Source organism: Aethina tumida, chromosome 4, assembly GCF_024364675.1.
Source record: "Aethina tumida isolate Nest 87 chromosome 4, icAetTumi1.1, whole genome shotgun sequence".
In the NCBI taxonomy this organism is placed as follows: domain Eukaryota; kingdom Metazoa; phylum Arthropoda; class Insecta; order Coleoptera; family Nitidulidae; genus Aethina; species Aethina tumida.
Genome location: NC_065438.1, coordinates 951,513 through 964,989, shown reverse-complemented (window position 1 = coordinate 964,989; position 13,477 = coordinate 951,513). Strand labels below are relative to the sequence as shown.

The 13,477-nt window shown below is 32.8% G+C and overlaps 1 protein-coding gene across 4 annotated transcripts in view; it reads left to right on the top strand.

The window, feature by feature from the left end:
- Positions 1-13,477, top strand: part of LOC109601768 (transcription factor SOX-3) — a 43,195-nt gene that overhangs the window by 7,500 nt on the left and 22,218 nt on the right. Inside the window, exon 1 of one of the 4 annotated variants that reach the window (XM_020018050.2) lies at positions 6,248-6,804. The exons of the other annotated variants lie outside the window; for them this stretch is intronic. Coding sequence (XP_019873609.1) covers positions 6,630-6,804 — 175 coding nt within the window. The 5' untranslated portion in view covers positions 6,248-6,629. Of the gene's footprint in view, positions 1-6,247; positions 6,805-13,477 lie in introns of those variants that run through there. 4 annotated transcript variants of the gene reach the window in all.

Below are 13,477 nucleotides of genomic sequence, written 5' to 3'. Positions count from 1 at the left end.
CGATATTTTCGATCGTTGACGAAAGTATCTCGCTCCCTCCTTAGTCTTCGTCGTTTTGGCGAAAGCACCTTGAAATGCGCCTCTCCCTTCTGCGTTCTACGCTAATGATCTATTGCGCGGAAGAGATGTCGAACCTTTGCATGTTCACAGCTTGGGGGGGAAAATGTTCTTGTCCTAACTTGAACACACGTGCTTTTAATTAACGTCAAATTTCTCCTATATGTTATACATTGGATGACGCTTTTGTATTTTAGATGTATTATTATTAAATATATTTTTTTTTTTGATATTTTAATACATATAAAATATAATAATGGGATAATGGGAATAAATAAAGTGGAATATAATGATATAAAATGGAATAAAATAGAATAAAATGGAATGAAGTTATATAAAATGAAGTAAAATTTAATAAAACATAATAAAATTTTACTAAAAGAAATAAAATCGAATAAAATTAAGTAGATTAGAATAACATTTAAAAAACTAGAAAATAAAATGAAATATAATGAATTAAAATGGAAGAAAATGGAGTAAAATTAAATGAAATATAAACTAAAATGAGAATAAAATGATAAGAAATATTAAAAAATGGAATCAAACATATTTAAATAGAATAAAATGGAAGAAAATTAAATAAAATTAAAGAAAATTAAATAAAATGGAAGAAAATGGGGATATTTTATGTCCAATAAAGTATATTTGGACCAATCAATAAAGTAATAGGTATCAATTTTCTCGTCTTATGAGGTCTTTTGTGTAATTTTGGAACTTCCTTATATTGTTAGAAGATGACTATTGTAAGGTAAGATTGAAATTATTAATAGACACGATATAATTTGGTTGCGGTTTTCGTTTCACCAAAGCCACCCACCCAACAACCCCCAAATTACTGTTGAGAACAAACACAGTCATCGATGTGCCCCGGATTATGTCCGTCCAATCTGTCTTAACGGCTGAAACGGCAATTAAGGACGCGAAGGATACGCCTTCCGATCAATTACCGAAATCCCTGGTTCGGGAAAACCATTACGCGATCCCCAGACGATCTTTAATGGGAAACAACAAATATTTGGAATGTCCCCGGGAGAGAAAGCACGCCTAAGTAATTGGCCAATTCCAATAGGATCCGCCGTCATTTTTATGTTCGACTGGTAATTGTGTGTCGTGTGCCCTTGGCGAAAAGAAAGAAGAAAAAAAAAAAAAAAATAAAGTATCGATCGCCGAGACACCGGGGTTGATAATCCGTCTGTGGAGTGGGCGAACCACGTCCAAGAACCCGACGGCTGTTCGATAAGCGGCGAAGGGGGAGACGTTCACAATCGCCGGACGCGGAGCTTCCAACGGCTTTGTTTGTACAAGCCGGAGCATGCCGGAGTGTTTGGCGCGGATCTCTAAAGGGAACAGATCCTCGGGACGCGTATTATGTTTCATTCATGGATTTTGAATGCGCAATGGTCTGGGGACGGGCGGTCCGACACCCCCGTGTTCTCGGTTCCACGGAAATCTTTTACGAGCGGATCGAACGTTCAGCAACAGTTGCTCCTTCCAGGGCGGGTTTCGTGATTGAATGGAAATACATTTATTATATTAATATAGAACAGAATATAATGGCCTTATTGTTCCGGCAAGTCGCACCATATAAAATGCACAGCAAGTAATAATTTTCTAATTTTTAATAGGATGTTTGTCCTATAATAGTGGTAGTACTTAAAATAGTCCTTAACAAATTAATTATGTGAATAAATTAAGTCTCAAATAAATTTGTTTATATATTTATCATTACTTCTACACAAAATTGATTCAATAATTAATGAAGTATTACAAATTTTTAAATATAATCCATTGGATTTTACTTTTTCCAATGAAAGTTTGGTCAAGGATGTTGAAAGCATGCATGGCACTTTCCACATGACTGAAAGTCACTTCAGCAGACCCGTGTTCCATCAAGTGAATCATCAACACTGGGTCCACAAAGCTGAAAATCTTCTCCAAATCCCACTCTGTGGTAGTGGGCTCTAAATTACAAACCAACACTTGGTATTGGTCTTCGTTGGAAGATACATGAATGCTCATCTTGGTCTTAGGTTGTCTCGGCAAGTTACCATCAATGGTTTCTGCCTCGGCTTTCAAAATGAGATGACAATGTAACCTTCCTTGTGGCCAAAGCCTTCCCTCAAAAAGTGATACTGCACCCATTGCAGACTCTAGGTACATAAAAGATATTACAGCTGCCATAGACTCCAAAGGTCTGACTTCTTCGCCAACTTCTCTAAAAATGTGATCCAGATTTTCTTCAGTGAACCAGTTAAATAAATTTGTAATCAATATCTGGTATTGATGGGCTGCACTGTTTCGTACTCGAATTCTTCTTGTCCTCTTTGGTGGTCTTGGCTGACATGTCATACAAAAAAATCTGAATTGTCAAATTCTAATTTTGAATTTTGCTACTTCAGTTTCTTCTCTGATAAATTCTGTGAGCTCGAAGTTTCGCCTCTGGTTAAATCCTTCTCGTTTGTTTCGATGTCGATATTTTTTAGTATGAGTATAATCATATTTGAAAGGTAGTTGTCCTTTCTCTTGAGGTAACTTTTTAGGCTTCGTCCACCTGTACCAAACTTTAATCAAACGGGGCAGTGTTCAATAATGAATTTTAATGGTAAAACGTCCCCGGTTAAATGAGTCTCAGACGGCCGCATAAATTATTTTTCGGTCTTAACTTTCCACTTACCCTGAAAAATTCATCCGGCCCCGTAATTACTGTTCTCGCATAGAAAGCGCTCTCGCAATTTTTCGCCCGTATTTAGCGGAGCAATTTAGCGTGGAGAAGTGCCTCGGACAAAGTACGAAAAGCCCCCCGGAACATTTCCCTTTACCGGTGCTAACTGAATAGTCGACTCTTCTTCGGGCGCAGCACAGATGACAGAAGTAGGGATTGTTGCCTACTTGACTGAACTTTGACCTTTTCATCAGGGCTTACCGGCTTGGATGGAGCGTTTTCCTGCTGCGAACACCCGGACTGTGCGATAAAGCGTTTCGACAAATTACTTTGTACCACCGCAACTACACGAGTTCTGCACAAGACACGCTTTTATTCTCTGCTTGTAACCGTTTAATGACGTGAAGTACAGTCTAGTCCCCTTTTATTCCTTTTTTTCCTCACACACTTTGAAGGAATTTGTTACAAAATATCAAAAATTACTTGTCAGGACAAAAGAAATTATTTGTTATAATATTTTATTTCGACCAAAATTTCATTTCCGGCTTCGCCGGACGTGTCATCAACTTGGTTATTTTCTATGACACACCCTGTACAATATGTGCAAGTCTGCAGTGCAAATTTGCCCTCGGCCGGCCCTTAACGCCAACCGCCGGCGGCCGACCCTTCAACCGGGTCGACGTTCGCACCCCAAATACGCCCTTGCGAAGCCGACGGTCGGCAGCGCCCCCGCGAAGATGCCGCCGCCCACGCGGACGTGTACCGTGTGCGCGTGTTATGACATTTGCACACACTCACACACACACACACACAATCGACGGCCGACGTCGCAATTTATCAGCTTGTGGGACACACGTTGGCCCACTGAACTTTGCAGACTTGGGAAGTTGGCGGGATGAAAGCGGAGATAAACAATTCAGGCGACGTGTTCCGTTCCCGTTCGGTTCGAACCGGGAGGAAAGTTTTGACGTGCGGCGATGAGGGTTTTGGGCTTTTTCAGTTTCGGGATTTGTGTGTCTTGTTTTTACGGAGATCAACAGATATCTGCTGACATATTCCTGATATATTAAACTGGCGCACTATAAAAAACCTTTGGGAGTTTTTGCAAATAACCAACTTAACATTTTTTATCATATTCTTACATTAATGTTTAATTTTTTTAATATTTTTATTATTAATTTTATTATTAACATTTAAATACTTTAATTTAACGAATTTATTATAGTATTATAAATTATAGGAATTTTATATTATATTGGAATAATACATAACTAATTACTCTTAAACAAATTCTAAGAATAAAATGATTATATTAAAAGTAATTTGTTTTATTTACTGTTAGATCCATTTTTTACGGGTACTACTTAAATTTTTTTAATTAATCAGTAAAGTAACCTCTAAAAGTACTATAAAAAACATGTTTTTGATGTTTAATAAATGTTTAAACATCGTGAATGCGCAAACAAATTATATAATTACAACTACATCCAAAAGGCAATTAATTTAATGTTTTCAAATATCTAATCGTAATTCATTCGAATATTTTAATTAAGTTTTTTGTTGCGCATTCACCATTTTTACAACGGTTGTTAAAAATGGCGAATGCGCAACCAACCCAATAATTAGGTACTGTTAAACAAATTCTAAGAATAAGTAGATTATATTAAAAGTAATTTATTTTATCTACTGTTATGTCCATTTTTAACAGGTATTATTTAATTTTTTTTAATTAATCAGTAAAGTAACCTCTAAAATACCATAAAAAACATGTTTTTGATGTTTAATAAATGTTTAAACATCGTGAATGCGTAAACAAATTATATAATTACAACTACATCCAAAAGGCAATTAATTTAATGTTTTCAAATATCTAATCGTAATTCATTCGAATATTTTAATTAAGTTTTTTGTTGCGCATTCACCATTTTTACAACTGTTGTTAAAAATGGCGAATGCGCAACAAATTCAATAATTAGGTACTGTTAAACAAATTCTAAGAATAAGTTGATTATATTAAAAGTAATTTATTTTATCTACCGTTATGTCCATTTTTAACAGGTATTATTTAATTTTTTTTAATTAATCAGTAAAGTAACCTCTAAAATACCATAAAAAACATGTTTTTGATGTTTAATAAATGTTTAAACATCGTGAATGCGCAAACAAATTATATAATTACAACTACATCCAAAAGGCAATTAATTTAATGTTTTCAAATATCTAATCGTAATTCATTCGAATATTTTAATTAAGTTTTTTGTTGCGCATTCACCATTTTACAACTGTTGTTAAAAATGGCGAATGCGCAACAAATTCAATAATTAGGTACTGTTAAACAAATTCTAAGAATAAGTTGATTATATTAAAAGTAATTTATTTTATCTACCGTTATATCCATTTTTAACAGGTATTATTTAATTTTTTTTAATTAATCAGTAAAGTAACCTCTAAAATACCATAAAAAACATGTTTTTGATGTTTAATAAATGTTTAAACATCGTGAATGCGCAAACAAATTATATAATTACAACTACATCCAAAAGGCAATTAATTTAATGTTTTCAAATATCTAATCGTAATTCATTCGAATATTTTAATAAAGTTTTTTGTTGCGCATTCACCATTTTTACGACTGTTGTTAAAAATGGCGAATGCGCAACAAATCCAATAATTAGGTACTGTTAAACAAATTCTAAGAATAAGTTGATTATATTAAAAGTAATTTATTTTATCTACTGTTATGTCCATTTTTAACAGGTATTATTTAATTTTTTTTAATTAATCAGTAAAGTAACCTCTAAAATACCATAAAAAACATGTTTTTGATATTTAATAAATGTTTAAACATCGTGAATGCCCAAACAAATTGTATAATTACAACTATATCTAAAAGGCAATTAATTTTATGTATTCAAATATCTTATCCTAATTTATTTGAATATTTTAATTGAGTTTTTTGTTGCGCATCCACCATTTTTACAACTGTTGTTAAAAATGACGAATGCGCCACCAATCCAATAATTAATTACTATTGAACAAATTCTAAGAATAAGTCGATTATATTAAAAGTAATTTATTTTAATAATAATATAATAAATAGTTTGTAGAATTTTGAAAATGATTGAGGTCTTAAGTGGGTTTTTAATAATTTAATCATTTTATCTGTTGACTTGAACACTTTTTATTGTATAAAATTGCATTTATTAACCATTTTGAAAAAGAAAAAAACTATTTCGATGTGCACGATGTGCACAACATAGGTGCATAATTTGATTAATCCTCCGCCGATATCCGAGCTTAATCGTTTCGGTTTGCAAACGAACCCAATCCATAACGTTGATTGACAGCGTCAAAATTGAACGATAAGCGGCGAGCCGGCCATACGGCCATCCGACCATCCGGCCATCCGCGGACGCCGCCGCCGCCACCGTGCGCCGCATAGGTGAGGCGTCGCGGCGGTCCCGCGTATTGATTGCAGCGCGCCTGGGCCGTTCAGTCGGCGGTGGCGTCTGGCGTCGCGAACTCGCGCGCGCCTCCCGTCAAAAATCGCCTCGCCGACGTCGACGTCGCGGCGGTCGATTCCGGCACCGACGACGCCACGACACGACGCGACGCGACGCGCGACTGCGAGTACGGGTGCGAGTATTGCGCGTCCGCACCTCGACTAGCGCGGTCGTGCCTGCACAGCCCCCGACGGAGTCTCGCATTCTCAGCCACCGTTCTGCACCTCCGCGTTCAACGATTTTTTGGCGCCAAACCTCGTCGACTGTCGACTGTCTCCCGCAGCGGGTCATGAGGTCGGCCTGCGGCCGCCAATAGTTCCGATTGTTGACTGTTTTGTTGTTGTTGATTGTTGATTGTCTTGTGCCAAACCACGTGGTCCGATCCGGGTCGTTGGAGTTCCGCCAGGATGGACTGTTGCAATTACATGCCGTACAGACAGCCGTACTACGGTACCAACCAATATTACGATCCGCTTGCGGTCTACCACGACGACTACTATCACGGTCCGCCGCCAATTTATCCTGAGTATTACGGGAACAGTCCCTACTATCCGCAGCACTGGCAATGCGCCCCGTTTCCAGGTACGCCCCCTTTTTCCTTTTTTCCACATTCTCTACTCTACTCGACGCTTAAACGACGCTTTCGCTATTTTTAAATGTTGATACGCCGATGATGTGTTTACCGATATTGATTCTTTATTTCGCGAGGGATTTAATTAGGACTACGTAATCGATACCCACTCTTGCACATGTGACATCAATATTTACTACTTTCGTTTCACACTTTTATTTCGACCAACTTTGCCCTAATTTTCATTTAAATACTAAATTAAATTAACCTCTACCAAAACATAATATTACACAATTTTGACTCTATTGATTTTTGCCTTATTTATGTTAAGAAACAACCATTAATTTTTGATATTTTCCTAAAACTAAAAAATAATTTTACCTATTATATTTGAAAATTTATTTATATGTTTATATACTGTGTTAATACTAAAGGAAATTAATGTTAAAATCAAAGAAACTAAAATCTGTAGTTTTCATAATTTAACAAATAATATATAAATTTTCATATAAAAAATTAAGTAAATTATGAATTTTTATATATATTTTTGTTTTTTAAGAAGAAATAAATTAAGTAAAATATGAATGAATTTTCTTATGTTAAACGTTTAAAACAATAAAAGAAAATATTTAAAATTAGTAGTTTTCATAATAATTTAACAAATATTTGAAGGATATTAATTTTAAAACCAATAACTGGTAAAGAAATTAATTAGAAACCAATACATAATAATATATGTATAAATATATAAATTTTTATATAAAAAATTAGTAATATTGTTGTTTTTTAAAAAATATTTAAAATTAGTAATTTTCATAATAATTTAACAAATATTTGAAGAAAATTAATTTTAAAATCAATGACTGAGAAAGAAATTAATTATAAACCAATACATAAGAATATGTTTATAAATATATAAATTTTCATATAAAAAATATTAATATTGTTGTTTTTTAAGGAGAAATATATTAAGTAAAATATTTAAAATCTGTAATTTTTATAATAATTTAACAAATATTAAGAATATATGTCCAAATACATATTTTAACATTGTATATTAATATTAATTTTCTTATATTATTTTAAAAAATTGAATTTCCAAACTGATTTCTTTAGTTTATTCAAATCTGAATTTTTTATATATTTTTGATATATTACTTGATTCGAGTTAATTAAAAAAAATATTAAAACTTAGATTATTTGGAAAAAAAATAATAGAAATTAATATATAATTTAATACAGTTATTTCTTTTAAATAAAATAACTGTATTAAAATAAAAGTCAAAATTTACTCTTAGTAGTAAGTGCTTAAAAATAACTAAACATAATTAGACCGTATAAAATCGTTCATTTATTTATTGACACAATGACATCAGTTTAACATAAAACAATCTTTAATAGCAGGAATTAATGGGTTGTTTGGGCTTCAAAACACGTGGCCGATTCCGATTTAAGCCACAGATTTTGTAGTAAATATATCACAATTTAACATGACGGGAAGTTTAATTATGCAACGTTACCAGATCGTTAGTGCTGATGAAATTCCTACGTTGATGTCATTATTTAGTTATGAGCCATGATCGCTAATTAAATTTACTTACTTTCAATAATAAACAATCTCATAGTTTTTGTTTGGCTGTTTTGCGATGTCGACGAATAATTAGTAGTCAAATTGAATTCGAATCGGGACGTTCTCGTCGCGACGTCCGGAATAAAATAAACTCGGTACGAATAAACAATACAATTAAGTCGTCAAAATCAAATTACAGGGGGAATTGAGCAAGTCATCAAGTAATTAGCCTCCTTGAATCTCCGTAATTAATGGAACCAATTAGTTTGATCTTCGTGACTGTTATCATGCGGATAATATGGACGGAATTGGCATAAAATATAATTTGTGTCTGATGGAAATATAATTTTTTGTTCATATTATTTAAAAATTCAATTAATGTTTATCAATTTGCATTTTGTATTCCGGACGATTTGTTGGCTTGAAGCAATTTTGTTTTAAAATTTATACATGCTGGAATTAAATTTAGTTATTAATTAAATTCTTTATTAAATATTCAGGATTTATTTTTAGTTTTGATAAAAATCACAATTTATTTATTCATATAATATTAAATAACGGATCAATAGGCATGTTCGATTTTCCACTCAAATATGTATTATATTTTTACAATATATGAAACCTGACAAATATTGTTTTGGTAATATTATTAATTATTTAATATTCAATTTTCAATAAATTAATGATTATATATTCCCTCAAAAGTGATACTGCACCCATTGCAGACTCCAGGTATATAAAACATATTACAGCTGCCATAGACTCCAAAGATTTAACCTGGATTCTCTAAAAATGTGAGCCAGATTTTCTTCAGTGAACCAGTTAAAGAAATTTGTAATCAATACCTGGTATTGATGGGCTGCACTGTTCAGTACTCGAATTCTTCTTGTCCTCTTTGATGGTCTTGGCTGACGTGCCATATAAAAAGATGTGAATTGTCAAATTCTAATTTTGAATTTTGCTGCTGCAGTTTCTTCTCTGATCAACTTTAAGGGTTCGAAGTTGAGCCTCTGGTCAAATCCTTCTAGATTGTTTCGGTGTGTTTTTTAGTATGAGTGTCATCATCATTGGACACTAGTTGCCCCTTCTTCTTGGACCACTTTGTAGGACTTTCACTGTGATATTGTCTTCTTTATACTACCTTGAATTAAACACTTGATGACTTAAAAATATCTGTTTACTTAACGAATGTGAAGTTAATATGGATTGATTAGTATTAATTTTATCCTGCAACTAATTCATTTAATTTTGTGTTACCATTTTTATAAAGAATAATTTTAATGGTAATATAAATATATAAATGAAAAAAATAAAGGAAAGTATTTAAAATTTGTAATTTTCATAATAATTTGATAAATGCTTCTATCTTGTTCAGGATTAGTTTTGGTAATTGTTGAAGCACAGACGATATTAGTTGGTTGTCTTGAATCTATGATGGATTGATTAATATTAATTTTGACCTGAAAATACACTTTTACACTTAACCAATTCATATTTTGTGTTTGAAAATGTCGACTCAATAAACATAAAAGCTTCAAGGATGTATTTCAGTAGATAAATAATTGTTATAATGATGAATCCAGCTTCAACACAATATAATATAATCAATTGGTAAACAATTATTATTATTATTATTATTATTATAATTAGAAAATATATGAACTTTTAAAGGTCGTTCACACACGTCACCTCCAGTTCGTAGCTGAGTTGTTTCAGCGACAGCGATCGACGTAAGCTGCGCCGCCTTTTTACGTTTTTGCATCGAGCAAGTTTTCATTGCCGAACACGATATTGTTATTGATATTTACGTAAGCGCATTTAGCCCCATACCTGGCTGCATATTGCTCTGGTGGCCGATCGATTCGGAATCTAATTAATTACCGTTGGAGCGAATGCCTCGCGCTCGCACGCCCGCTCCTCCTCAACGGGCCACTCTGTTACGGTCTCGGACACCGTATTATCGGTTATGGTTCCCATCTGTGTTATCTACACCGTTTTTAAAATTGTCACTCAACGTTTTTTAATGGTGGAAATGTTTGAATGAATTTGTATATTCATTGATATGGTGATCAAATAATCATTCTTTATTCATTTATTGATTAATTATTTATGTTTAAGAAATATTCAATAATTTGATGAGGTTTCAGGGGTGTGTTTTATGATAAAAAGGGTGAATTCATTAAAAAACCTAAGCCCAAAATTAATGAATCCAGTTTGACTAAACAATTCCGTAACAAGTTGAGTTTCGCTGATCCACGTTAAACTGTTAAAAAAGCAGCCGAAAATAAATATTTATGTTTTCCATTTTCACTCGAGTCCGTCGCCGCGTTCAGTGTACGTAGGTGGGTATTGACCGGAAAACCGAAAACAAAAAAGCAGACGTAGAAAGTCGAACAATTGATTCTGACGAATAGATGATAAGCGTAAAACCCGCTGTATTAAGCGTCCGATAAAAAAGTTTGCAGTGCATGTCAGTCGTTTTATTGATGTATGTGCCTGGCGGGGCTACGCGAAATTTTCATTTTCACCGTGTGCCCGTGTCCCTGTGTCTCTGTGTGTGTGTGTGTGCGCGTCGTTTCCACGGATTTTATGAATTTTTAGTTTTGCGAGCGGGCGTTTTTATTGTCCGGTAAATTTATGTCCGTCATTTTTGTCGCAATTTTGCTTTATTTGGTCGGGCGCGACGGCATTGTGGTGGCGGCGGCGTTTGTCGGTCCCGGACGATTTTTCTCTCTCGCTGCCTCGCAAAGGGCACTCCTGCAACATTTCGCGGTGTTATTGTGGCCTATATGTACTTTAAAGTATGCTTTTTTATTTTACGAGGGACGTTCAATAAGTTCTCAGACGAGGATAGAAAACTTTGACAACTTTTAAACGTAAAAATGAAATGAAGATGAAACCAAGTGGTCATATTAGTCTCAAATGGCTGATGTCCAAAGGATATAAATATAGAATAGTTATATAGAAATAAAATGGATAAAAAACTCTTTTCCCTGATGTATTTTGTCGACTTCTGTTCAACCAATTTGAAATTATAGACTTGAAAGTACGTTGGAAGAAAATTTGTTAGTTTTATAGTGGTCATATTAGTCACAAATGACTGATGTCCAAAGGATATAAATATAGAATAGCAATATAGAAATAAAATGGATAAAAAACTCTTTTTCTTGATGAAGTTTGTCGACTTCTGTTCAACCAAATTGAAATTATAGAGTTGAAAGAACGTTGAAAGAAAATTTGTTAGTTTTATAGTGGTCATATTAGTCACAAATGATTGATGTCCAAAGGATATACATATAGAATAGTAATATAGAAATAAAATGGATAAAAAACTCTTTTTCTTGATGAAGTTTGTCGACTTCTGTTCAACCAAATTGAAATTTTGGAGTTGAAAGAACTTTGAAAGAAAATTTTTCAGTTTTCTAATGGTCATATTAGTCACAAATGACTGATGTCCAAAGGATATAAATATAGAATAGTGATATAGAAATAAAATGGATAAAAAACTCTTTTTCCTGATGTATTTTGTCTACTTCTGTTCAACCAATTTGAAATTAAAGAGTTGAAAGAACGTTGAAAGAAAATTTGTTAGTTTTATAGTGGTTATATTAGTCACAAATGACTGATGTCCAAAGGATATAAATATAGAATAGTAATATAGAAATAAAATGAATAAAAAACTCTATTTCCTGATGTATTTTGTCGACTTCTGTTCAACCAATTTGAAATTATAGAGTTGAAAGAACGTTGGAAGAAAATTTGTTAGTTTTATATTGCTTATATTAGTCACAAATGACTGATGTCCAAAGGATATAAATATAGAATAGTAATATAGAAATAAAATGGATAAAAAACTCTATTTCCTGATGTATTTTGTCGACTTCTGTTCAACCAATTTGAAATTATAGAGTTGAAAGAACGTTGGAAGAAAATTTGTTAGTTTTATATTGCTTATATTAGTCACAAATGACTGATGTCCAAAGGATATAAATATGGAATAGTAATATAGAAATAAAATGGATAAAAAACTCTATTTCCTGATGTATTTTGTCGATTTCTGTTCAACTAATTTGAAATTATAGAGTTGAAAGAACGTTGGAAGAAAATTTGTTAGTTTTATATTGGTCATATTAGTCACAAATGACTGATGTCCAAAGGATATAAATATAGAGTAATATATAGAAATAAAATGGATAAAAAACTCTTTTTCCTGATGTATTTTATCGACTTCTGTTCAATCAAATTGAAATTATAGAGTTGAAAGAACGTTGAAAGAAAATTTGTTAGTTTTTTAGTGGTCATATTAGTCACAAATGACTGATGCCCAAAGGTTATAAATACAGAATAGTAATATAGAAATAAAATGGATAAAAAACTCTTTTTCCTGATGTATTTTGTCGACTTCTGTTCAACCAAATTGAAATTAAAGAGTTGAAAGAACGTTGAAAGAAAATTTATTAGTTTTATATTGGTCATATTAGTCACAAATGACTGATGCCCAAAGGATATAAATATAGAATAGTAATATAGAAATAAAATGGATAAAAAACTCTATTTCCTGATGAAGTTTATCCACTTCTGTTCAAGCAAATTGAAGTTATAGTATTGAGAGAACTAATAATTTAATTAAATTTGATTTAATTTTATTGTTTTCGAATAATTACAATTATTTTGTTATTTTCAATAAAATGTTAAGGGTCAATTATAGTAATTAATAGGATAAATGAATATAATGAAAGTTGTAAAGAACCGTTTCATTTCAATTATCCCTTTATGCAGATCGAAATCGTTTAAATCAACCGACCGGAGCCTGAAACGTCAAAACCGCGTTCATTGAAGTGCATTAATAAAGAGAAGACACAAAGCAGACGTGCCGAGCCCCTAAAACTGTATTAAATTCAATGTCAAATATTGCGGTAATCCTCCCGGCGCGTATTACCCTATTCCGGTCCGATTGCTGCGCAAATGTCGGCAAACATTGCCAAAGCAACAACTAATAAATGTCATAAAAATGGTGATAAAAAACCGTTGCCGTTTTCGCACCGTTCTGTGTTTCTTTCCTTTTTACGTTAATAAAAACTGATAAATTTAACGGCCCACTTTATCAGCCCCAT